Source organism: Oryza glaberrima, chromosome 8, assembly GCF_000147395.1.
Source record: "Oryza glaberrima chromosome 8, OglaRS2, whole genome shotgun sequence".
NCBI classification, from domain to species: domain Eukaryota; kingdom Viridiplantae; phylum Streptophyta; class Magnoliopsida; order Poales; family Poaceae; genus Oryza; species Oryza glaberrima.
Window position 1 is genome coordinate 22,934,181 of NC_068333.1, and position 22,797 is coordinate 22,956,977.

Below are 22,797 nucleotides of genomic sequence, written 5' to 3' on the forward strand. Positions count from 1 at the left end.
TCCTGCTAAAATTTTGACAAGACAACGTCAAAATTTGGTAAGGTTGAAAATGGCATCAAAGCGAACATGCCTTTAAACTTTTCAATAGTTTACGCTTTTCGTCTTTTTGTTTTAAAATATAGTAACATAGAACACACAATTAGACATCAGCTACCATTACAAAAGATATATTAGAACAAAGGACATCTTTACTCTCTTTATTAATTATAATATAACAATATAAAACACGGAATTGACATTGTGGAACATAGGGGTCGGAGTCTCGCAGATGGCAACAGAGGGGAAGGCAAAAGGCCCACCAACTGCACGGCCCAATACCTGACCAATCGAAACCCAACAGGCCAACACTGCGGGCAATCCCGTTCCGGCCCAACTTAAATGGGCCGTCCGTACCACGGCGGAGCTCCGGCGAGCTGCCACGGCGGACGCGGAGGGATTCTTCGGGATCGCAGAGTGTTGGGATCGTACGTTTTCCTAGTACTGAATTCAAACAATTCTCTTGAATCTGATCCAAATCATCTCTATTTCAGTTGAAAACTGATTTCTACAGTACAGCAACAGAGTACACGGGGTGAAAAGATTTCCCAATTTCACCACGACCACATCACCGGGCTCGCCTGCCCGATCGCCGGCAGCGGCGGCATGCAGTGCTGCGGCCACCGCCGGAACAGGTACCCCTCGCCGCAGCCGGCCGCGGCACCGGCGCCGGCGAGATGCGCGCCCTCTTCCTCGACCTCCATCGCCTCCGCTGAGCCCTCGCCGTCCTCCTCCTCCTCCGACGACGACGACGAGACGCCCACAGTGTCCTCCGCCATCGAATCCCCCGCCGCTGCCGGCGCGGAGCCCCACGGGACAAGGGCCATGCCGGCGCCATCCTCTTCTTCTTCTTCGGCGCCGGACAACAGCCGCCGCACCGTCCGGCTGTCCGCCTCCCGCAGCATGTCCCGGATCCACTCGGCGCCGGCGCGGAGGCTGGCCCACGGCCGGAGCCGCCGCCGCAGCTGGCCGAGGAGGCCGACGCCTCCCACAGAGTCGACCGGCTCGTACACCACCATAGCCCCTTCACCTACCGCCGCCACCTCCGCCGCCGACGGCGCCTCGCCCATCGCCACGTCGTCCGCCGCCGCTGCGTCGTCATCGCGCACCAGCCGCCTCATCTTGGTCGCGCGGCAAGCGAGCGGGAGCCCACCGTCGACGTCGCCGGGGCAAATGAACAGCTCAGGCTCCTCCCCGCCCTTCCTCTTCTGCGTCACGCCGCCGCCGGGGGACTCCACGAGCACCACCATATCCTGCTCCACTAATCAATCACCACGTCGCTAATCTCGCCACTTAATCCCGGTGCACTCGAAGGTTAATTCTCGCATCGCAGCGAAGGGGGGAAGCGAAATGGCGGGAGATTTATACGGGGCTCGTCGAGAGAGGAGTGGACGAGTGGAGAAGAAGAAGGCGAGGAAGACCGGAGAAGCTTCGGTTCCATCTCCGGAAGCCTCTAGAATGCGCCTCGCTTCTCGAGACAGCGACAGCGCGTCACCTGGGCGGCCCACAAGGCCACCATTCTGGGCCGGATGGGTGATGGGCCGAATTGGTGGTGGGCCGAATGGCGGAAGCCGAGGAGGGGTGTCGCGCGCGGTGTGGCCGTGTGAGGTGGGGGTTTGAGTTTAGTACCACCTCGGCGAGCGAGGCGGGTGGTGGAGGGGGAGGTGGCTATATAAGGGGGGTTGGGTGCGACGGTGGAAGGCACGCAGCTGCGTGGTGAGCACAAAGCGAACTATTCTTTCGCCTTTTACTAAAGAATACCGTGTGCGCGCCACAATTAGCAGCATACGCTAATTTTTGGAGGGTGCCTTCTCTTACGAGGAGGCTCCCACAATTTAAATTTAAAGCTTTGTTTTACTAAATCTTGAAATATTTTGGCGGAAATTTAAAGCTTTCAGCCGTGAGATGTGTCAAATGTTTTTAAGTAATTGTGTAACTCTGAAATGCTCAACGAAAGACTACGGGATTAACGTGATTTCGAGTTTGAATTGATTTTACCAATGCCTGTGATTAACTTGATGATTTGGGGTTTGAAACTTTGAATTAATTTTACCAATGCTTATTTGGGGTTTGAATTGATTTTACGCCTGAATTATCAGATATCTACAATCGCACTCTGTAAATTTGGTTTCTATAGAACATACTACAATTTATACTCCACTACTGTTTTAAACCTGGATTTCCTCTGAATTAAATTTACCAATATCTGCAAGTTTTCAGAATTTATACAGTGATAATCAGGGAAGACTCATCGTGTCAAAGCTACTCCTGGTCACACCGGACGAGGCGGCCGCGTTTGCTGCACAGCGCCTGCTCGCCGCCGGCCGCCGCCACCACCTTCCCGTAGCTGTACCGGAGCGGCATCCTTCCCAGCAGCCGGTGGAACTCCGTGATGCAATCCCCTCTCTTCTCCCAGTGCGCCGCGCCCCCCGTCGAGCTCAGGCCGACGGCCTTCATCTCCTCGCCACCGGCGCCGGCGCCGGCGTCGGCATCGTCGTTCCTCGGGTCGCCCCAGTCTCTGATGCTGCCGGCCTCCACCAGCACCGGCCCCTCGCCGGACTCCTCGGCGGCGACGAAGTTCATCAGGATGTCCTCGCAGTTGCGCTCCCGGTCCACCACGGCGCGCGCCGCGGCGAGCTCCGGCGAGCAGGAGTACTCGCGGAGGAGGCCCGCGCCGAGGACGAGGAGCTTGGTGAGCACCATGGAGTAGCGCGCCTGCTGCCGCGCCGCCGCGCCGTACGCCCACCTCCCGCGGGCCAGGTCGAGGTGGTGGGACCTCGGGAAGAACCCGACGAGGGTGCCCGGGCGGGCGCGCTGCTGCCAGGCGGCGAACGCGAAGGAGAGCGCGGCGGCGTCCGGGAGCACGTCGTCGTCGGCGACGGCCACCGCGGCGGTGCGGATGGACGGGTGCGGGAGGAAGCGGGAGTTGAGGGAGGCGGAGGCGGTGCGGTGGAGGGTGACGGCCGGCGGGAAGCTTGACAGGAGGCTGTCCGGTGTGGAGGGGTTGGACCAGAGCACGACGACGGCGAGGACGAGCGGGTGGGCGGCGTACGCTCCGGCGATGGCGCGGAGCAGCGGGAGCCGCCGCTCCGAGTAGCCGCTCAGGAGCACCGTGAGCCGGTCCGGCCTCAGCGTGGCCGCGTCCGGCATGGACTCCACTCCGCAGAACGCCTCTTCTTCTTCCACACCGGATACGGCAGCGGCGGCGGCGGCGAGCGTCGCCGCGAGCAAAAGGAGGCGGAGGCGGCGATGCGACGCCATGGACGCGGTGGCGAGATCTGGTTCAAGTGTTCAACGCTGGAGCCGTTGACTTGTGAGTTAAAAATGTCTCGAGTTGGATTCTGTGTGGGCCCCAGTGTCAGCCTCGGTGGTGAGTGGTCGTGTACGATCCGACGTGGACTCGCGTGGGCCCGGGGCGTCAGGCGCGGGAGCCGTTCGTTTTCCCCGCGGCTTTATCCACACGAGGAGGGAGAGAAGAGGTGGAGAGGGAGAGGCGAGGTGTAAAGAGGCGGAACAATGGCGGCGGCGGCGGCGGCGGCGCAGTGGTGCGGCGCGGCTGGGCTAGACAGGTGGGTGGGCCGGTGGCGGTGTACCTTGTCGCCGGCGGCTCTGCCGGTGCCGTCGCGGCGGACGAGGAGGAAGGGCGGGGTCGTCGGCTGCGTGTCCGTTCCAAGGGAGGTCGCCGCGGCCGCGGCGGTGGAGCCGGCGGCGCCGCCCGAGGCTGAGGCCGAGACAGAGGTTAGTTATCTTGCATGCTCCCTGAGCTCGCCGGCGCTTTGCCGGAGCAGTGTGTGGTGCAACCGTGCAATCCTCACACCGACAGGACGGGCCCACGGGTCAGCGAGACAGCAGTGGTGCCCTGTGGTAGTTCTCTCTAGGAAGTCCAACCGCTTACCATTTGTAACTGTCCTAACCTTGACCTCCCTCCGCCGTCCGATCTACCATAGGCGGTTCAGATCACTAGGGGCACGTTTGGATCCTGGGCAAGGGACACCCTAGCCTTGCCTGGCAAGGCTATCCGTTTGGAACTAGTAAAATAGCCTGGCTTTTAGGGGCGAGTTAGCTGTACAGGGCGAGAAAAACTTTGCCGGCTAGGGAGAGCCAATTTGTCTCGCTTTCGACGGCAAACTTCACTCGCGTGAAAATATTGTCTGCGGGCGACGCGGACTTCTCCGGAATCGCTGATATTCTCTCCCCAATCAGGAGACGAACTCATTAGCAGCAGCTCAATCCGGAGGCGATCTCATCCGCGTAGACTCCTAGATTTGATTTCTTCTTTATCGTCAGCTCCTAACCTCTTCTTTCTCAGATACATGGTGTGCTGTCTTGTTCAATCGCTCTGTCAGGAAGTAGGTAGAGTTAGAAAAGAGCGTCTTTGAGATCGTTTGCTTTGTGCTAGATGCAGCCTTTGCGTTGCCAAGATCATTTATTATGATGGTACTTGATTAAGGAATTCTCTTGATTTCTCATTTGTGAATCCTAAAATATTATGGGCCATTTTGGTTTGGTACCAAAATGTTGCCATACCAATTTTTTGGTAGTTTAAATAGTAAATGTGATGATTTGGTTTGAAGCTAAATATTTGGTAATGCCTATATTCAATTTGGCACAATTCTAGAATGTTCTTCACCACAATTCGATATTTGGCACTCAATTGACATTGATCTAAAACACTCATTTACAATTCTACCCTACCAAAATATTGGTAGTGCCAAAACTTACGAAGAGTTTGGCACTACCAATATATTGGTAGGGTACTAAACTAAACAAGCCCTATAACTTTAAGGTACTAATAAACTACAAGCAAAAGAATGGCTATGGGAAAAAAACAATGCAAGATTATTAACATGACCGGTGCCTTTTAATTTTTGAACAAAAAAAGGAAGCAAAATAAACGTGGGCAAAGCAATAATTTTTGAAGGATTCAAACAGCTAGCCACTATTCCTTACCCTCGGAAGCAAACCAACCAAACACAGGAGGTACGGCAAGGCTAGCAAGCTGGCAATGAGATGGTTTAGCCTTGCTGAGCCAGGCTAGCTGAGCGAAGGATCCAAACATACCCTAGATCAACACCATTGGTAGCCTTCGCCCTCTCTTCTGATGCTGAGAATCTGACTGTGTGGTTTCGATGCAAAAACCATTCGAATCTGATGCTGTTGAACTACCTTGGCTGTGATGATTCTTCTTGTCCTAAGGAAGAAGGTGTAGAGTGCGAAGGTTGCAACGGCGCAGGGTGGCTGCTCTGCGACTTCTGCAAGGGGAAGAAGAACAACGTCAAGTCGGAGAGCAGCCGGATCTACCGCCGCTGCCCGACCTGCAAAGCCGTGAGTTTCGCTCCTCTCTTCAATTTTGCACATTGCCATCACCTTTTTCTGCTTCGTTCCAACACTTTGAACTGGTGCTGCTGTTGCAGGCAGGGTACATCCTTTGCCCAAGATGCAGGGTCTACAAATGCATCACTTATCCAGAGAGCAATGACTCATGAACAGAAGTGAAACTGATCGAGCTGGAAAATCTGGATGAAGATCTGATCCTTTTGATGAGCATGCTTGAGTTGAGTGGATAGACTGCACCGATGAATATAGAACAACCGCACAGCTCTGAATCTGATTGTACTGCGCATTGAAGCAAAATGACTATGTACACAAGTGCATTCTGCATAGCAACATATGCTGTTTATTGTACCTTGCTCTTCCAAACATCAGGCATACCCTGATGTTCCGCCTTTCTTGTTGAGTGAAATGAGGATCATCTTTCGTCCACTCAACATGTCAGCATACCCTGCACTAGTATATACATCAATCCGTTCTTGCCAGAGAATGCTTTTTCTGCTAGCTCGTCCCGGAGGAGCTTATCTGGCCGCTCAGGACATGCATGAATATACAGATTACACCATCCATCAAAATTGAAGGACCGCACAACTTCAACATATACGCAAAAAGGGCTATAAACATATGTTTTTTACTCTGCTATACTATGCTATACTTTGTTCTTTCAATCATCAGGCTGCAATTCAAGGATGATGGAGGAGTAGCTGAGCATGGGGTAGAGATTGGAGTTGAGGAAATGAGAGAACAGGTGGACGGCGTGAGCACGATCAGGCAGGTCGTCGGTGAGGAAGTCATAAGGCGCTGGCTTGCCTGTGTCCACCAGCGGCTCCCAGCGGTAGCCTGGGCGCTCTGGGAGTCCAACAACCGCCGGCAAATGGCTGGCGTTGAAGGCCACGTAGATCTCGCCTTTCGTTTCATCTTTCTGTGATAGACATGGATAAAAGAAATTATCATCTAGCTTCAACTTGATTGTTGTGAAAAAGACGGTGCTTTTATTTTTTGGGGGGAAATGGCTGTGTTGTGTGAGAGCATTATGTAGGTACCATGGAGAAGGCCACGAAACGGCTTGTCTCAGACCAGTCAGGTTTCCCAGGCTGATGGCCATGCCAATGCAACCGTTGAGCTGTTGGGAAGTCTGCGAGGCCAAGGGACTCGCATTGTCTGCAATGTAAAAGAAAACAAAGCATGAGGTCGATGTAGGCTATGGAGACGGTCTCACTTGTTTAGCATGTGGAAGTGTTCCAGAGTAGTTACTTGCGGAATTTGGTCATAAGAGAGCAGAACCGTTGCAAGTCAGAGGATTCTTCTTTCTTGTCCCAGCGGAAATAATTGACCTATAGAAGAACCAAAGATGGATTAAGGGAGGGGTTTAATGACAGCTGATTCGAAAAATACACCATCACATTGGACTGACATAATGGTCATGGCAGTATGTGTTGTTGTTGCCTCCTTTTGTATGGCCATATTCATCGCCCATGTAGAACATCGGAACACCCTAAAGAATTAAGAGAAAGTAATAGTTTAAAAATGTTAAATACTGCAGAAGATGTGACTAATGAAAGTGGCAAGTACAGAACTAGCATCTTAACGTCATCCTACATTTTGGCAAACGGTCTAAGATAATTAAAGAGGTCAGATAATAAATCTTACTTGAGAAACCATGAGAGAAACAAAGAAATTGCGCATTTGCCTCTTCCTCAATCTTTTGACCGACAAACCTGCAAATTCTCCTTCCTACATTGTTGACATGAAATTGTAAATGCGCATTCTATATAAGATTCTCAACTGCAAATTGAAAGAAAACTAATTACTTTGAAATTGCTAATGTATATCAGGTCTGCGCCTCTGGTGAGGCAAACGGAGCGCAAATCCTAGTCACTGAGCTCACATGGTTTTCCCACCAGCATCAAATCCTAGTGACTGGACTCATGGTTTACCTACCACCAGTAGTAACCTTCATCCATAAGTCCCATAACTCATCTCATTTACAAAATACAACACACATTTTCATCTTTAAGAAATACAGGAAGTTTACAGACCATGATATTTGGTAGGGGAAACCTTCATCACACTAATGGTTTAGCTATCGAGTAAAGCCATTGTAAGATTATCGGGCATTTGAATAGAAGTAAAACAAGAACTATGCATAAACATTATAGTGCAGTATTACCTCCCCACAGTTCCAGCTGAGGTTATGATTTTCTCCATCTCTATTATCCTCACCATTTGAAGAGTTGTACTTCTTGTTATATGTCACCAAATCAGCCAGCGTAAATCCATCATGCGCACACACAAAGTTAATACTGTGCCAAGGTTTCCTCCCCCCTGCCTGATTAATAAAGGAATATTTGTAATGGCAAATACAAGTGACAGCTTTGATTCTTATGCAAACCTAAAGGAAATGTGAAGTAAAAAACAAATTACATAGACTAGAATGAAGCTACTTTGCATTGGTACTTCTCTGTGTATTTTTAAGTGTCAGAAATGTACTAGTCCAATTGGCTATCAGTATCTAACATAACCTCTTTTCACAAAGAGAAATGGACAAAAGAAAATAAAAATGGCATGGAGGTTATTTTTTCAGAGGTTAGGCCAAATAGAAGCCTCACCAGACACAAGAGCACCCCAAAAAATGAATGAAAAGAAAACAAGACCATTTTCTTTACTCGCAAGTCGTGTGTTAAAGGCTATGCGTGGATCTAGAATTATAACTGTAAGCTTCATGCACTATTATCACCAGTTCATCGTGTGGCATTTCCAAAGACCCCATCCAATTTGCATTGTACCCGATCCATCTAAAGGTATTTCACTATGTACCTGGTATAGATGTGGACTTCCACACAAACATTCAGCGAAACCACCAGCAAATCCATCTGTGCCTTTAATGAATTGACGAACAATGTCCCGGTACTGGAGAAACAAGCACATAACATAAATCAGTGATATGATAAAACAACAATTACACATATAAAGTGGGAACTATGTTAGATGTTGGTTTAACTTTAGATGGATGCAGATCATATGTTATAACTCCAAAGTACAGTGTCTAGCTCAAATATAAGCTTAGTATACTGTTGTTTCGTACTTTTTCATAACCCATGCCCTGCTAAAGAACAAAAGGCGTATTTATGTATTGTTAGCAGTAGCCCTGAGAAATAGCTCACCGTTCAGTTCATGTATTATCTTCTGTGTACATTTATGGGCAGAATAATTTATGTGTTTGCCTTTGAAGTTTAGTAAAATAATGTTATGTTAAATTAGACATGTCTCATATATAACCTCTATTTAGTGTATGCAAGGAAACATTTGTTTCCTTAGAAAATCGAATAGATCAAGATATGCAGTTGTTACCTTTCCATTCCATTCTGACCAAATTTTCCAGTGAGGAAATTGACCTACTTGATAGAGGCCTCCCGCATCCCATGCTTCAGCAATGAGCTATAAATGCAACCGGATATACGAATAAGAGGATTTCACAAGGATACAACAACGTACTAATTATATCATACTCCCTCCATTTGATATTATAAGTCCCTTTTGACTTTTTTGTCTATAAATTTGATCAAACCTAAAGAAATTTGACATATAAAAAAGTCAAAACGACTTATAATATGAAACAGAGGTAGTACATACTATTATGATATTTGGTGTAGATATTTTCTTTATATCAGAACAAAAGAATTACTTGTGTAGAAAAATAAATTCATTGCCAAAAATATGAATGGTAACATTACTGGTATGAATGTACTAGAAATTGTAGATGCGCAACAAAAGTCAGAAAAAGTAGTAACCTTGACATCTCCAAGAATTGGATCATTGCTGATCATGTCAATAAGTGGTGGAGTAGCAAGAGGTGTCCCTGTCGTAGTCATGTCACCTTCTACTGGACTTCCATACACATTAACTGGATCCCAAAGACTTGTAAAAGTAACAGGAAAAAAATAAGACTCTTCTGGAAAGACAAAACACGGCCAAAATAAAATAAAATAAATGAACTGCCGTTTACCTGCATCCTCTGGTCATTATGGATGCAAGATCAAAACGAAAACCATCAACATGCATTTCTGTCACCCAGTATCTGCAATGTCAAAGCTATTTTGTTTAGAACAAAGCAAACAAAAATAAGCACACCAAAGATATCATGAAAAATGGCCTAACAGGAGATTCAAGCATATTACAACAAACATGGCAGTTCTTTGATTTATTTATTATTAATGAGCATAAAAAAATGATAAGATGATGGGATATAGTTTCCCTGCTTTATTAGAATATAGAAGAATATCCAAGTGTACATATACTCAAGCACTGAAACATCATCAGTATGTGTTTTGAAAACAGAAAAAAGCAATTTGCTGGAGATTAAAAGAATAAAACCCTTACAGGCTTGCAATTGAAGTTCTTGACAAAATGATAAGCAGTGAGAAGAGATCAATAACTGTTTTACTGTGCAGTATATATATATTTATAACTGTACCTTAAACAATCTACAATAAATTCACGGACCACAGGATGATTACAGTTGAAGGTATTCCCACAACCAGAATAATTGTAAAACTCTCCCTGTAGGCACAAACACCCTTCAAATTCTTAGATAGAATTACATAATAAAACTGCATTATATACATCTCTGAAGAAAAAAAAAAGAAATGTTTCCACAATGAGCAATATAACGCACCTTAGGGGCAAGCATATAGTATGTGCTATTATCTATCCCCCTAAATGATAATATTGGTCCTTTCTCATTACCCTCGGCTGTATGATTGAAGACAACATCCATGATCACCTAATAGAGTATCCCCACGTAAAAAAATATGTTGAGAAAGCAGCAATTACTAAACAAGAATTAGCTATATCAACTTGGTTACCTCAATTCCCCGTTTGTGAGCCTCTCTAACAAAAGTTTTGAATTCATTTATGGCATCACGGCCACAGTTTCTTATCCCACCTGATGAATATCTTATCATTGGTGAAAAAAAGTTTATCGTGGAGTATCCCCAGAAGTTCATCCTGGTAAGATAGTGAGCAGTTTATATGAAATAATATAAAAAATGATTGAATTTCTATGAAAATATGAAAAATCATAATAATGTAAAAACATGTATGGATGTACACAGTACACATGTTACAAGAAAGTAAGTGCGTAACTGCAACATTCCATGCAAATGAAGGGAAAAAGGTGAACTGAGTTTAGAGATGGAAAAAAAAAATCACATTCAAGAATCTAGACAAAGAAAAGGCTGTTATGCTGCAACTATGCAAAATCTATGCATGTCGAACCTCTTATAAGAGTGGGAGATTTGGGCTATCAATTATTCAAATGTAATACGATATTGATGTGACCAACATTAATTATTGTTTACATCTCACAAAGAAAAACTAGTTTATTTTATCAACTTATAAAAGTCAAGATGGTAGCGTTAGCAGTAGGTCATATCTATCATGTCTACACAAACACCTTATGCAAAATAGTTGACTGGATGTTAACCAATGCACAGTTTAGAAGGGGGAAATCAGTTTTGCGAGAGTAAGATTCGTTAGGCCCCATTCAAACACTGCTTATAGCTCAATTCTGGATGTAAGTCTGCATACTTGGAAGAGCAGCTGAAGTACTCCAGCTCATTGAATTCATGGCAGGGCATCAACTCTACACAGTTAACTCCAAGCTCCTGTAGAGGGGTTATTCCAGATTTAAATTAAGAATAAACACACAACTAAAAATATAAACAGGCTATTATTACAGCTATTCACTTAATGGACCACTCATGAACAAAATAAGAAAAAAAATGCTGGGACACTAAGTAAATTTGTCAATGCATAGACCAAATTTTAAGTGTTCTATCACAAAGTACAGCATAGGTCTTAGAAATACTTTTTTTCGCTGGGAAGGTCTTAGAAATACTTGATTATGGTTAAGTTGTAGAATAGGATATCTTCAGCAAAAGCCATGCAAAATCTAGATGTACGTGAAGATCTTATAAAAAATGAATATGTAACAGTCTTATAAATTGCTCTGTGGCCCAATAGCTTCTTGACCGAACTAGGTAATTAGTAAAATGCACCTTCAGATAGTCAAGCTTTGATATAGCCCCAATGTAAGTCCCTGGATGTTCTACATTGCTTGAACTGTGCTTTGTAAACCCACGTAAATGCATCTCATAGATTACAAGATCCTTCTGAGGATATCTCAGAGGTAGGTCACCTTGCCAATCAAACTGCAAATGCAAACATTTTACTGTGAGATTTAATATCATAGACAGTAACAACAACAAATTAATGCAATTCATTTTTTTACAAGGCACATAAATGCAATTCCACTTCATAGCAGCAACGAATAAATGGAATTCCTTCGGAAAAAAAATCATGTTCTTTTCCACTTGCAAACAAATATTATTATTATTATTATCAAAATTACAATATTAGAAAAAAAGATGCAAATCTTAGTTGTACATTCAGCAACCAGCTAATCGGATAATGACTGCCTCGGGTAGTCGGGTATCAGATCAAAAGAGGATAAATGGAAACAAGTGGGAGTTAAAAAAAAAAAGGAAACTGATTCGTTGGCATACCGTACTGTACGGAAGAGGGATCAGGCCAGCCATTTGAGGCCAGCAATCGCCACCAGGACCGGGGACACCATACTCTCCTCGGCTTATCACTGCCTACAGTAATAGAAAAAAACTGCAGATAAGCGCCTCCCAAAACTAGTACAATCACAAACATAGGAGAAGAACACCAAGAAGGCAAAATGAAGCTAATGCATCACCTTGGCATAAGGATCCACCACGACATTGGAGACATCGAAGTACTGGCCGCAGTGAGGGGCGAACATACCATCGAACCTGTACCCGTACAGCATGTTGTGCAGCTCCCCTTCGATGAAGACGTGCCACACATTCCCCGTCCGATTGAACAGAGGATCAAGCGGAACCTCCTCAGTCACCTCACCCTGCACCATCCCACACAATGCAAAACCACCTCAACTAATCATCGGATTAAAAAAAAACAGAGCCACTGAAAACGAAAGGAGAACTTCGCGAGGAACGCGTGACACCGTTGTGGTGGTCTGAAGCGAGCTCACCGCCTCGAGATCGTCGGGGGTGAAGAGGCAGAGCGACGCGGCGGATGCGCCGGCGGAGTAGACGGCGAAATTGACCCCGCCGTCGAGCGCGGTGGCCCCGAGCGGCGCGGGCATTCCGGCGAGCACCCTGCACGCGCCACCCAGCGCGTACCTCTCCGGCATCACCACCGCCTCCACCTCCTCCTCCTCCTCCTCCTCCACACCCTCCTCATCCTCCCCGACCCTGACCTCCACCGCCGAGGCCACCGACCTCCTCAACCCCACCCGCCTCCCCGCGTTCCCCGCCGAAACCGCCGCATTCCGCCGCCTCGCCCCGCCGCGCAGCCCCGGCCCAGGCCGCCCCGGGGCCGCCGCGACGACGAGCGGGCGCGCGGAGAGGCAGTGCGGGAGGCTCGCCATGGCGGAGAGATTGCGAAATCTCCGATCGAGAGAGGCGATCGAATTGTGAATTTTTCCGGTGGATTATTTATAGTTGGGGATTCGAGTTCGTGGGGAGTGTGAGGACTGAGCGCGACTGAGATGAAGGGGAAGCGTGTGCGTTGCGCGCCGCGCGAGGAGGCGGGGGGGAGGAGGTATCACTGTCTCGCTGACATGTGGGGCCGGAGGGTGGGTCCCACTCTACAGCTGACGTGTGAGGCCGGTGGGTGTGGGAGGGGCGTCGCGTTGCGGCGCGCACCGTCCACTTGGACATGCAGGTAGGCGGTGAGGCTGTTGCTCCTTTTTCGGGATGGGGCCCACGTGCATGGGCTTTTCGTGGGGGCCGCGTGCAGTCGCTTCTAGATATTTCCCCTTTCTAGATTCAGAAAGTTTTTTTTTGTACTTTTTTAATACAGATTCAGATGCTCTTTGTAATAATAAAGTACTATTTAAGAGAACATTTTGTGAGAAATGTTGAACATTCAACTGAAACAATTTAAACTAAGGGCTTTGCTTTTTTTATTAACATTTTTAACCTACCAATTTTTGGTAATGTTTAACCTTCAACTAAAACAATTTAACCTAAGGAATATTCACTTTGTTGTTATTTTTAACCCTACTAAATTTTGGCATTACCAAATTTTAATAGAACAACAAACCAAACTCATTATTGTTGTTGCTATCTTACCAAATTTTGAAAAACCAGGAAGCTTCCACTCTCAAAAACTCTACCAATTTATCCCGTTACACTGACATAAGTAATGACATTGCACGGTTCTGATGTAGGAGAGGTAAATTTCATCAGTAGATAGCACGAAAACGCCTCTATGACATAACTTCAATTGGTATAGGCACAACCGTAGATATATATATTTATTTGCCTTTAATAAAACTTGAACAAAACACAGCATTAGCTGTAGACATATGGCCAGATGTCACAGGTGTGATGTCGGTGCTGCCACATCACATTAGCATCTATACCGCACGTGCAAGACAGGGAGATTAAAAAAAATATCAACAACTGGGTCAGGCTTGCACCATTATCTATATGATTCTGTTTACTTACGGATTACTACAACTAATCAGGTTCTTTTTTCTATTGGAATTACATGTTGATTCCAACAACCACCTCTCTCCTTTGTTAAAACTTCTCTTCGTGTGAACCATTCCTTCTAGGTATCGTGTGCTTGTTTTGTTTCCAGTAGCAGGATCAGATGTAGGCATGTGGTGTGGCCGTCTTTTTCTTCTCCTAACTAGTCTCTCAACGCTGTAGATTTGTATTTTTTTTCCTGCTATATCAATAGAAATGTCGCACTACCGTATGGCTTGATTCGAAAAAAAAAACTGCTCTTCGTGTGGGTTGTGTTGATGGCTTGCGTGGCTGCTTGTCCATAGATGCTTTCGGCTGTTGGTACGTATTGCAGATTGTCGCTACGTACTCCCTCCGTCCCATAATATTAAAACCTAGAACTGGATGGAATGTTTCATAGTACAACGAATCTGGACAGATGTATGTCCAGCGTGCAGTGCAGCTTTCGGCGGATTTCTTTGGAGTGCAGTGCAGCGTGTACGCTGTCGTGTACGCGAAGCACGGGCACCAGCTGCACCACGAAAAAACGTGACGCCGTAGAAGGCCGTAGCAATCTGGGCCGTCCACCTCACGCGGCCCATCTTGAAATCCAGTGCGCGGCCTGCGTATGCACGTGGGCCGTGTGGCCTTCTCCACGCTGTTCAACAGACGGCTTGGGCCGAGAAAAACTAGCCCATCTTTGAGCCTTGCTAATGGGCTTGGCTGTAAAGCGGCACAGGCACAAGTAACGGCCCATGCCCATGCAAAAGTAACGGCACAGTGTTACAGCTCCTGGGTACAAAATTTTTCTAGCAAAGGGTTACGAAAGTTACTACATCCTTTTCAATTTACAAAACATTTTGACTTTAGTCAAAGTCAAACTGCTTCAATTATAACTAAGTTTATAGAAAAAAATAATATTTTCAACTCAAGACAAATTTCTTCTGAAAATATATTCAACTATTGATTTAATAAAACTAATTTAATATTATAAATATTAATTACTATATTTATCTATAAACTTAGTCAAAACGTCTTATAACCTTAAACGGAGGAAGTATTTATTTAGCACTTTTAGATATTTGTTAAACGCTAATAGGCTAAATATACAATGAAATTTCCAAGCCATATACATGACACACAAGTTTCTAAAATCTATTTAGTCCATCTCGAGATCCGTATATCACTTCACTGATACTTTTATACTTGGTTCTTAAAAAAATATCAACTCGAAATTTTATGATTGGATATGAGCGCCTACATCGTACCGTAAGCTTTTATTCCGCCAACACCACACCATCACCATGGACGTATGTACGGATCTTTTACTTTTTAAGGTAAAAAGAAAGAGCTTTATTAATTATAATTATAAAAATAGCGATTATATTTCTGATACAATAGTCTAGGATTCCTACGGGAGCACACAATCTCATCTGTGCAAGCTCTTAAGCCTCTTTTGCTTCAGCAATCCTTGCTTCAATTCCCAGGCATCTCTCAAAGTCTCAATGGACAACTTAAGGGGCTTAGACAACTTCGGTGATATCCATATCCAATATTGTTGGAATATGGATCAATTCCATCGCCACTAAAAGACCTTTTAGGATGTGTTTGGATAATGAAAAATGTGACATGGAATTAGGATTGGGAAATAAATGAAGAGTTAGGATTAAATGGAAGAGGGATAATGAATGGTTAGGATTGAAAGATGTCTTTTAGTGGGTGAGAAATCATTTTCCTATCCCATTAGCCAAACACTCCCTTAAGCCATTATAGTGCGTTGGCCTAAACTACAACGCCACACAAATGTAAGGTTCTATGTGCTGCTAATGGGCATGTTCGGCTGCAAGGTGCAGCAGCTGTACCACAGTGTTGCTGCTGCAGCTACTTATATAAAGTACTGTTCTGGCCGGCTGCACCACAGCCGTATGAGTGCAGCCGAACATGTCCAATAACACAAGGCTTTTGCAAACTACAGTCTCCATTAATAATTCCTGAACCAAGGGGCAGATCTAGAATATTCCAAGCCTAGTGCTCAATAAGTTTGCTTTTATCCTTTTTTTTTTAGTTTTGAAGTGCAAATTTCAATGCGTATTTAAGCTCAGGAGTATGATTGCAGCCCTGGCTATCTCTCGCCCTACTTGCCCCTGCTTCACTTGCTTCTTCACTACTCCCTCCGTTTCACAATATAAGACTTTCTAGTATTACCCACATATATATAGATGTTAATGAATCTAAACACATACTTATGTCTAGATTCATTAGCATCTAAATAAATGTGAGCAATGCTAGAAAGTCTTACATTGTGAAACGGAGGAAATATCTTCTTAAATGCATCGTCGACATATTGTTCAAGTGGATTATATGAATTTCTAGAATCTTGAAAACTATTGGCGGAACTCCATCTCACCACGTGTTATATTTTGAACTACTAATTTTGGTTTTCCCTATGGAACTTGAAATCCCTGGGCCCTTGGGCAACCCTGATGGACAAAGTACATTAGGGAACAGGAATTGTCTAATTTTCATATGTATATTATCTTATATAGTGAAAGCAGCAATCTTTCTTACACGAGAATACGCCACATCGTAAAAAAACATATATCAACCATTGAATAAAGAATTTAGATAAATAATAGCCATTGGATCAAAAAGGTTACATATGCATTAAAAAAATAACAATGGGATAAACATATGGGAATTTTTGGAGGTTTCTAGTGCCCCCTCTTAGACACATGGTACAAAAAGAGGGCAAAGATAATGAAGAAAACAAAAACTAGGGGGTTATAGTGATTTCTCATATAGTACGACAACTAAATCTATAGTTAGCTAGACCAATATATACTTTGTAAATAAATTAACTCGTGCTAAAACCTTCTGTAAACTAATAGACCGTATACAACAAATAATTCTTATACGGAATTAAAAATCACGCATCGCGCGACTAAGTGGCTTGTTTATTGAAATCTTTACAACTTTTTATCGCTTTTCTTGTCCTTGATGGCAGCCACCCCTCTCATAGTCTCATTTTCCATGCGAACAAAATATTTTCTCTATCGAATGAAAGGTTGAATAATGTAAATGTCCTAACTCAGGCATAATTAACTAGACACAAACTTAATGCATGTGCTTCATTTGTGCACCGTCCCACAACATTTTCATTAGATATTCTCTAATGCATGAGAGCCGCACAATCTGGTGGTACGGTTTTGTACAAACAGGCTACAAGCTTCATAGAGTACCATTTCAGTTAATTAACTGTATAAAGTACCAGTGGTCAACATCTTTTAAAGTTTAGGCCATACATCGATTAATTGCATGGTCAATCACTTGAAGTCCTTAGTCTTACACATATAGTACTCGATCGTTGATCCAAATACGGTGTACGGACCAAGGTCGGCAACATTTCTTGATTTGCATATGGATGTATGTACAAGTACACAAAACCTGATCTAAGTAATCAACATAAACGAGGTCATAATCTGATCATTTCTTGCATGGAAGTATGCACAGTGGTATTCTTTTTTTCATTATGACCGTTTTTTTCCTCGATTTTCATTAGCACGCTATCTAAATCGTTAAACGGTGTCCCTGTGTAAAAAACTTCTATATATAAGTTGCTTTAAAATATCAAATAAACCTATCTTTTTAAGTTTGTAATAATTAAAAGTTAATCAGTTATGCACTAACATCTTTCTCATTTTGAGTGCTTTAATTTTATCTTCATCTTATCAATCTCAAACATAACTAAACTCCATCTAATCAAGGAAGACGAGTGAGGTCAGAATTTGATCAGACGATAAAGTGAGGCCAAATTAAACTCAAATTAAACTCATGGGTATATGTCAAGTAGCAGGTATACGGCCGTGGCGGCCGGCACAGCCTCAGTTTTATTGGATGAGATATACGTTGATAAGGCAACAGTGGTTGGATGCTACTACTCCCTCAGCCTCTCAAACTTATAGGTACTAGCTGTAGTAGACGGCGGGTAAATACGTAATCGATGACTTTCAAAATATTAACTATAGCTAATACATAGAAAAGATATTTTTAGGAAAAAGTGACTCCAATAGATTTGTCATTTAAAATGATTTATTTTTTATATGCATGATTAAAATTAAATGTAGAAATGAACTGAGCGTACCTTAACTGTTAAGGTATCTTACGGGGAAATCTGTCCACCCGGATTCAGGTTCTCAACTTGACATGGGTACCGCATGCGTGTTCATAGAGTCGAGCGCGCACGTATATATAAGCGACGTCTGTATTGTTTTCTGTAAAATAAAGTATCATATATATGTACATAGTACGTTGCTGGAATGCTAAAGTACTTCCTGGTTATAAATAATTGACATTAATTAGAATAATATTTAATTAAAACTTTTAATTATTAACTTTATGTAAGATTTAGAAGCCTCTTCTACTCATTTTGTTGTTGTTTTTATATCAGATTAAGTTTATAAGTCTAGTAACAAACTTTATGGTACTACGATGGTATTTTAAAGAAAAATCTTGCTTATACCATTATTTTTTGTTTTAAATTAATAATTCTCAAGTAATTAATTACGGATTGTCACGGTTTTAAAAGTTTAACCAAATCATACACCTAGTTTTCACATATCCTAATTAATCACCTTTTTTGTTTTCAACTATACCAAAAATACATATATACGCACACGCCACATGCACACACACCCATGAGTATATATCCACACACACCCATGAGTATAACACACTCTTAAAAAGTTAAATTTGGAAACCAGCGACAAATTCCTTTTCTTCACTAAATTCCCATACTCATGTCAATGCAATATTTATGGGCACAAGTATTTCAACCTTGGTGGAGGCTCCTGCACTTATGAATTCACCATCACACTACCTGTGCTTCTTCCCAGATCGACGCAGGAGAACTCTGTTGCATCTTTCACTATAACCATATATATCTTAGAAGCCTGTGATAGAAAATGCATATATTCATGCTGCACTCCAAAACAGATTGATCTTTCCAGGAAGTGCTAGGTTGACATATCTCCACTAAAACATGTCAATCTGCCCTGACCTAAAAGATCAAGTATATATATGGTATATACCGAAGATATGGAAACTCTCCGTGTAAAAAAATTCCATGCATATGCCATTCTTGTCTTCTAGATATATAACACTTTCTGAGTAACTTTGACACTCATCAAATGGGTGCAACACACCAACAACCAAAATGTAACCCATGCACGCGACTAACAATATATATAGGAGTACTTCATATGTTCCATTTTATTTGACACCGGATACTATATATAAATTAAACTTTCACTGCTCGTCTTTTTTAAAATATATATAGTTATGAACATCGAGAAAGATATCATGCTAAATATAATCATACTACTGTTGTATTCATCACAGCATCTCGTAATAAAAATCGTGATTCAAAATTTTTTTATTGGTGTAAAAGGTAAAAAATCAAATTGGTCAACGTGTCAAATAAAAAAGAAACGAAGAGAGTACGAGTAACTTCCACGCACTGCCGGCCGTTATTCTACCACGCTAGCTACCACCATTTCTCCATTATTTTTGTGCGTGCATCCGGCGGCGGCGGCCACTGCCTCCCTCGTGCCAATCCAACGAGGAGATGCAATGCAAATTATATTGGGACAGGAGATAGAGAGGGAAAAAAAAGGTTAAGATCAGGAGGAGAAGACGAAGACGATGGCAAAGAAGAATACTACGTACACTAGCTAGTTTCTATCGTGCGCTGTGACGAAGACTAACCCAACATATGGCCGGCCGGCCGAAATACACAGAGGCGTGGCTAAATGGCTAATGGCATTTTCAGGTAGATAGCGAGCTCGCTTTTGTTGAGGGGTTTATCCAGCTCATACAACCCACTATATAGAATTTTTTCTTTTTACAATGAAAAAAGGCGTTTACAATTCAACCCCACTAAAAATTGCTAGCCTGCTCGGTGAATATATTATATACTACACGTACCCCTTTATTTGATGTTGGTAAGTTTAATTTTGACATAACCACGAGTATATTGTAACAAGAGCATTCCACTAATCTAATATGAATACATATGTGTTACATATAAAGACTACTACTTTGTAAGGCCGAGGGTCGATATGGTAATATGTATTGTCCTATTCTATGCATGTCGATCACTTTTTGAAATCTTTCTAATTAAATATATTTTAAAAATCGATAATAAATTATGTGTACACTTTATTTTATATCTAAACTTTTTTAATATCTAAATGATATTATATATGGTACGCGTGGGACAACACTAAATGCGAGTGATTTTTACAATGGAAGCATATATAATTTCTGATCCCTAGACTAACTAAATATACACACAACGGAATTTATGGATATTGAGATTTGAACATTGATGAGTGTAATCATGCATCTACGATTTCACTACCACACCAAACTATGTTTCCCCAAATAGGTAACAACAGATTGTTATGAGTTTTTGCCCATTGTGGTGGCATCGATCAGCATGGCAATTAATTAACTCATACTACAGTTTACCTGTCACTCGCTAGCTAGCTCTTGAAACATTCTTCACAACACTCGGTGGGGAACCGAATGGACATTCCTGCTGCCTCAGCCTGCACGTATGAACCTATGATCCACACATGTATATCCTGCAGCTTAATTTACAATTAAAGGGGTAGGAGAATGTTGGCCAAAAGGCAAAATTTTCCCTTTCCAGGGCACTTAACAGTTAACACCTTATCAGCAAATGGTTGCTTACAGCTACCTAAATAGACCGACGGTCGTCGTCACAAGATTAATTAATTAAGATTTGCATGCACCTTACAATACATTTCAAGCAAAAGGCCGACTTGCAAAGTGATCTTGTTTTATTTTATTTTTTGGGCGTGATAGATTTATATTAGACCAATAGCACTAATACTCCCTCCTTTTTTTTATATATGACGATGTTAACTTTTTGGATACGTTTGACCATTCGTCTTATTCAAAAGTTTATGTAATTATCATTTATTTTATTGTGACTTCATTTATCACCAAATATTCTTTAAGAATGACTCAAATATTCTCATATTTTTCACGAAAGAATTTGAATAAAACGAATGATCAAACGTTGATAAAAAGTCAACGGCGTCGAAGTAGTATCACACTAAACAAATCCAGAGGGACGCGAAATCTTTTCCTTTACCAGTAAAAAGCTTTTCTGAATAAAGAAAACCTAGAACAGAAAAAGAAAAAAGGGGAAATTAAACTAAAATATTATAACAGCACTGGGGAGCTATCTCCTTCGTCACAACTGGGCGGCAAGATGAGGTTTGGTCATCTCATCAGCTGACCCCTCTTTTTCAGTTTTTTCTTGACCATTTTTTTAGGTCACAATTGCTTTTTCCCTATTTCTCGTCTCGCCTTCGTGGAATTTGAATATGTTTCCACCAACCAACCAACCAACCGTATGTGCAATGTGGTGCACATTTTGTCATCTCCTACCTTTTGCTCTAGCTTGCTAGCTAGTGAGTGCCATCTCGTCGGCTAGCTAGCTCATCACTATATAATCTCCACATGGGAGAGAAAATTAAGACAGTGCAGACGACGACCAACCTCCTCCTCTCTAGCTTCTCCGACGACGAACTCCGGCGATCGAGCGGCGAGGAGGAGGAAGAAGAGAGAGAGAGAGAGAGAGAGCAGGTTGGAGAGGTCGTCCATGGCGTGGAAGGACGGCTACTTGGACCTCGTGCTGATCCCGGCGGGGATCGTGTTCCCGATCGTCTACCACGTCTGGCTGTGGCACGTCGTCCGCCGCCGCCCGCTCTCCTCCACCGTCGGCATTAACGCCGCCACCCGCCGCCTCTGGGTCTTGGGCATGATGAAGGTACGACGAACGTCGTCGATCATGGCGTGGCGGCTAGCCCGGGAATTAATCGATTGGATTAATGGATTTGGAAACTTCATGCGCAGGACAACGAGAAGAAGGCGGTGCTGGTGGTGCAGTCGATGAGGAACGTGATAATGGGGTCGACGCTGATGGCGACGACGGCGATCCTCTTCTGCACCGGCGTCGCCGCCATCCTCAGCAGCACGTACACCGTCAAGAAGCCGCTCAGCGACGCCGTGTTCGGCGCCCACGGCGAGTACATGATGGCGCTCAAGTACGTCACCCTCCTCCTCGCCTTCCTCCTCTCCTTCCTCTCCCACACCACCGCCATCTGCACCCTCAACCAGGCCACCTTCCTCCTCAACACCCTCCCTTCCTCCTCCTCCTTCGCCGCCGACATCGCCGGGCTGCCGGTGACCAAGGACTACGTCGCCGACGTGCTCGAGAGAGGATTCCTCCTCAACCTCGTCGGAAACCGGCTGTTCTACGCCGGCGTGCCGCTTCTCCTGTGGATCTTCGGCCCGGTCTTGGCTTGCCTCTGCTCCGTCGTCATGATCCCGATACTGCACAGCATCGACGTGGTTTACGTCGATGGGAGCAGCAAGGGCGAGGCCAACGCCAGAGTGGAGATGGTGTACGAGAGCGATGAGAGCGTCATGCAAGTTTGACCAATTTCAGACACGAGTCGGACTCTGTAACCTGGCTACCCTTACGGAGAATATGTGGTGGTGCTCTCGTCTCGTCCTTCAAACTCGATCTTGAAGAAAAATGCGGGCAATTCTTGATCCAACAGTGACTGCACCTGTGTTGTGTGTGTCATGTTTGTGGCTTGGATTGTTTTGAGTATTCTTATTCAAGACATGTTTAGCATGGCACGGCCGGGAGAGTACTTGGTGCTGTAACAGAGACTCACTGATCGGTCAACTGTTAACGCACAGCAATGTACTGGTTACAACTGCTGTAATCTGTCAGAATAAGATGTTCTCCCCCATTGATTCACTA

At 44.0% G+C, this 22,797-nt stretch overlaps 5 protein-coding genes and 1 non-coding gene across 7 annotated transcripts; 3 read left to right on the plus strand and 3 right to left on the minus strand.

Annotated features, from left to right (window-relative positions):
• Positions 1–201: 201 nt before the first annotated feature.
• On the minus strand, positions 202–1,478 carry LOC127781832 (uncharacterized). Its single transcript, XM_052308896.1, has one exon. It carries the CDS (start codon positions 1,284–1,286, stop codon positions 591–593), a length of 696 nt encoding a protein of 231 aa, XP_052164856.1. The 5' UTR covers positions 1,287–1,478; the 3' UTR covers positions 202–590.
• Positions 1,479–1,743: 265 nt separating this feature from the next.
• Positions 1,744–1,863, plus strand: LOC127783407 (U5 spliceosomal RNA). Its single transcript, XR_008019311.1, has one exon. It is a non-coding gene; the product is annotated as a U5 spliceosomal RNA (small nuclear RNA).
• Positions 1,864–2,194: 331 nt separating this feature from the next.
• Positions 2,195–3,306, minus strand: LOC127781945 (glycosyltransferase family protein 64 C3). Its single transcript, XM_052309015.1, has one exon. The coding sequence runs from the start codon at positions 3,295–3,297 to the stop codon at positions 2,299–2,301; it is 999 nt and encodes a 332-aa protein (XP_052164975.1). The 5' UTR covers positions 3,298–3,306; the 3' UTR covers positions 2,195–2,298.
• LOC127781946 (protein PHOTOSYSTEM I ASSEMBLY 2, chloroplastic) lies at positions 3,071–5,721 on the plus strand. 2 transcript variants are annotated; one of them, XM_052309016.1, is made up of 3 exons: positions 3,071–3,774; positions 5,233–5,361; positions 5,455–5,721. In XM_052309016.1, exons 1-3 carry the CDS (start codon positions 3,553–3,555, stop codon positions 5,530–5,532), a joined length of 429 nt encoding a protein of 142 aa, XP_052164976.1. In that variant the 5' UTR covers positions 3,071–3,552; the 3' UTR covers positions 5,533–5,721. The 2 variants fall into 2 exon arrangements, with proteins under 2 accessions (XP_052164976.1, XP_052164977.1); XM_052309017.1 differs by having other exon boundaries at positions 3,486–3,774; positions 5,451–5,721.
• Positions 5,722–5,831: 110 nt separating this feature from the next.
• On the minus strand, positions 5,832–12,964 carry LOC127781944 (isoamylase 1, chloroplastic). Its single transcript, XM_052309014.1, has 18 exons — positions 12,446–12,964; positions 12,131–12,313; positions 11,934–12,026; positions 11,427–11,579; positions 10,957–11,033; positions 10,233–10,374; positions 10,043–10,150; positions 9,842–9,927; positions 9,374–9,445; positions 9,159–9,285; positions 8,719–8,805; positions 8,185–8,277; positions 7,538–7,696; positions 7,018–7,101; positions 6,782–6,862; positions 6,622–6,701; positions 6,411–6,528; positions 5,832–6,289 (listed from the first exon to the last, which is right to left on the minus strand). The coding sequence occupies exons 1-18, from the start codon at positions 12,842–12,844 to the stop codon at positions 6,032–6,034; spliced, it is 2,400 nt and encodes a 799-aa protein (XP_052164974.1). The 5' UTR covers positions 12,845–12,964; the 3' UTR covers positions 5,832–6,031.
• An 8,548-nt stretch (positions 12,965–21,512) lies between these two features.
• LOC127782656 (uncharacterized) lies at positions 21,513–22,797 on the plus strand. Its single transcript, XM_052309925.1, has 2 exons — positions 21,513–21,792; positions 21,879–22,797. Exons 1-2 carry the CDS (start codon positions 21,625–21,627, stop codon positions 22,461–22,463), a joined length of 753 nt encoding a protein of 250 aa, XP_052165885.1. The 5' UTR covers positions 21,513–21,624; the 3' UTR covers positions 22,464–22,797.

What these genes read in the sequence shown, in the direction of transcription:
- LOC127781832 (XM_052308896.1), bottom strand. Translation starts at nt 1,286, where the DNA reads ATGGTGGTGCTCGTGGAGTCCCCCGGCGGCGGCGTGACGCAGAAGAGG.
- LOC127782656 (XM_052309925.1), top strand. Translation starts at nt 21,625, where the DNA reads ATGGCGTGGAAGGACGGCTACTTGGACCTCGTGCTGATCCCGGCGGGG. An exon ending in GGGTCTTGGGCATGATGAAG is followed by an intron (nt 21,793 to 21,878) that starts GTACGACGAACG and finishes CTTCATGCGCAG; the next exon opens with GACAACGAGAAGAAGGCGGT.
- LOC127781944 (XM_052309014.1), bottom strand. Translation starts at nt 12,844, where the DNA reads ATGGCGAGCCTCCCGCACTGCCTCTCCGCGCGCCCGCTCGTCGTCGCG. An exon ending in CATACTGCCATGACCATTAT is followed by an intron (nt 6,702 to 6,781) that starts GTCAGTCCAATG and finishes GTTCTTCTATAG; the next exon opens with GTCAATTATTTCCGCTGGGA. An exon ending in CTTATGACCAAATTCCGCAA is followed by an intron (nt 6,529 to 6,621) that starts GTAACTACTCTG and finishes TTTACATTGCAG; the next exon opens with ACAATGCGAGTCCCTTGGCC.
- LOC127781946 (XM_052309016.1), top strand. Translation starts at nt 3,553, where the DNA reads ATGGCGGCGGCGGCGGCGGCGGCGCAGTGGTGCGGCGCGGCTGGGCTA. An exon ending in AGGCTGAGGCCGAGACAGAG is followed by an intron (nt 3,775 to 5,232) that starts GTTAGTTATCTT and finishes TCTTGTCCTAAG; the next exon opens with GAAGAAGGTGTAGAGTGCGA. An exon ending in GCTGCCCGACCTGCAAAGCC is followed by an intron (nt 5,362 to 5,454) that starts GTGAGTTTCGCT and finishes TGTTGCAGGCAG; the next exon opens with GGTACATCCTTTGCCCAAGA.
- LOC127781945 (XM_052309015.1), bottom strand. Translation starts at nt 3,297, where the DNA reads ATGGCGTCGCATCGCCGCCTCCGCCTCCTTTTGCTCGCGGCGACGCTC.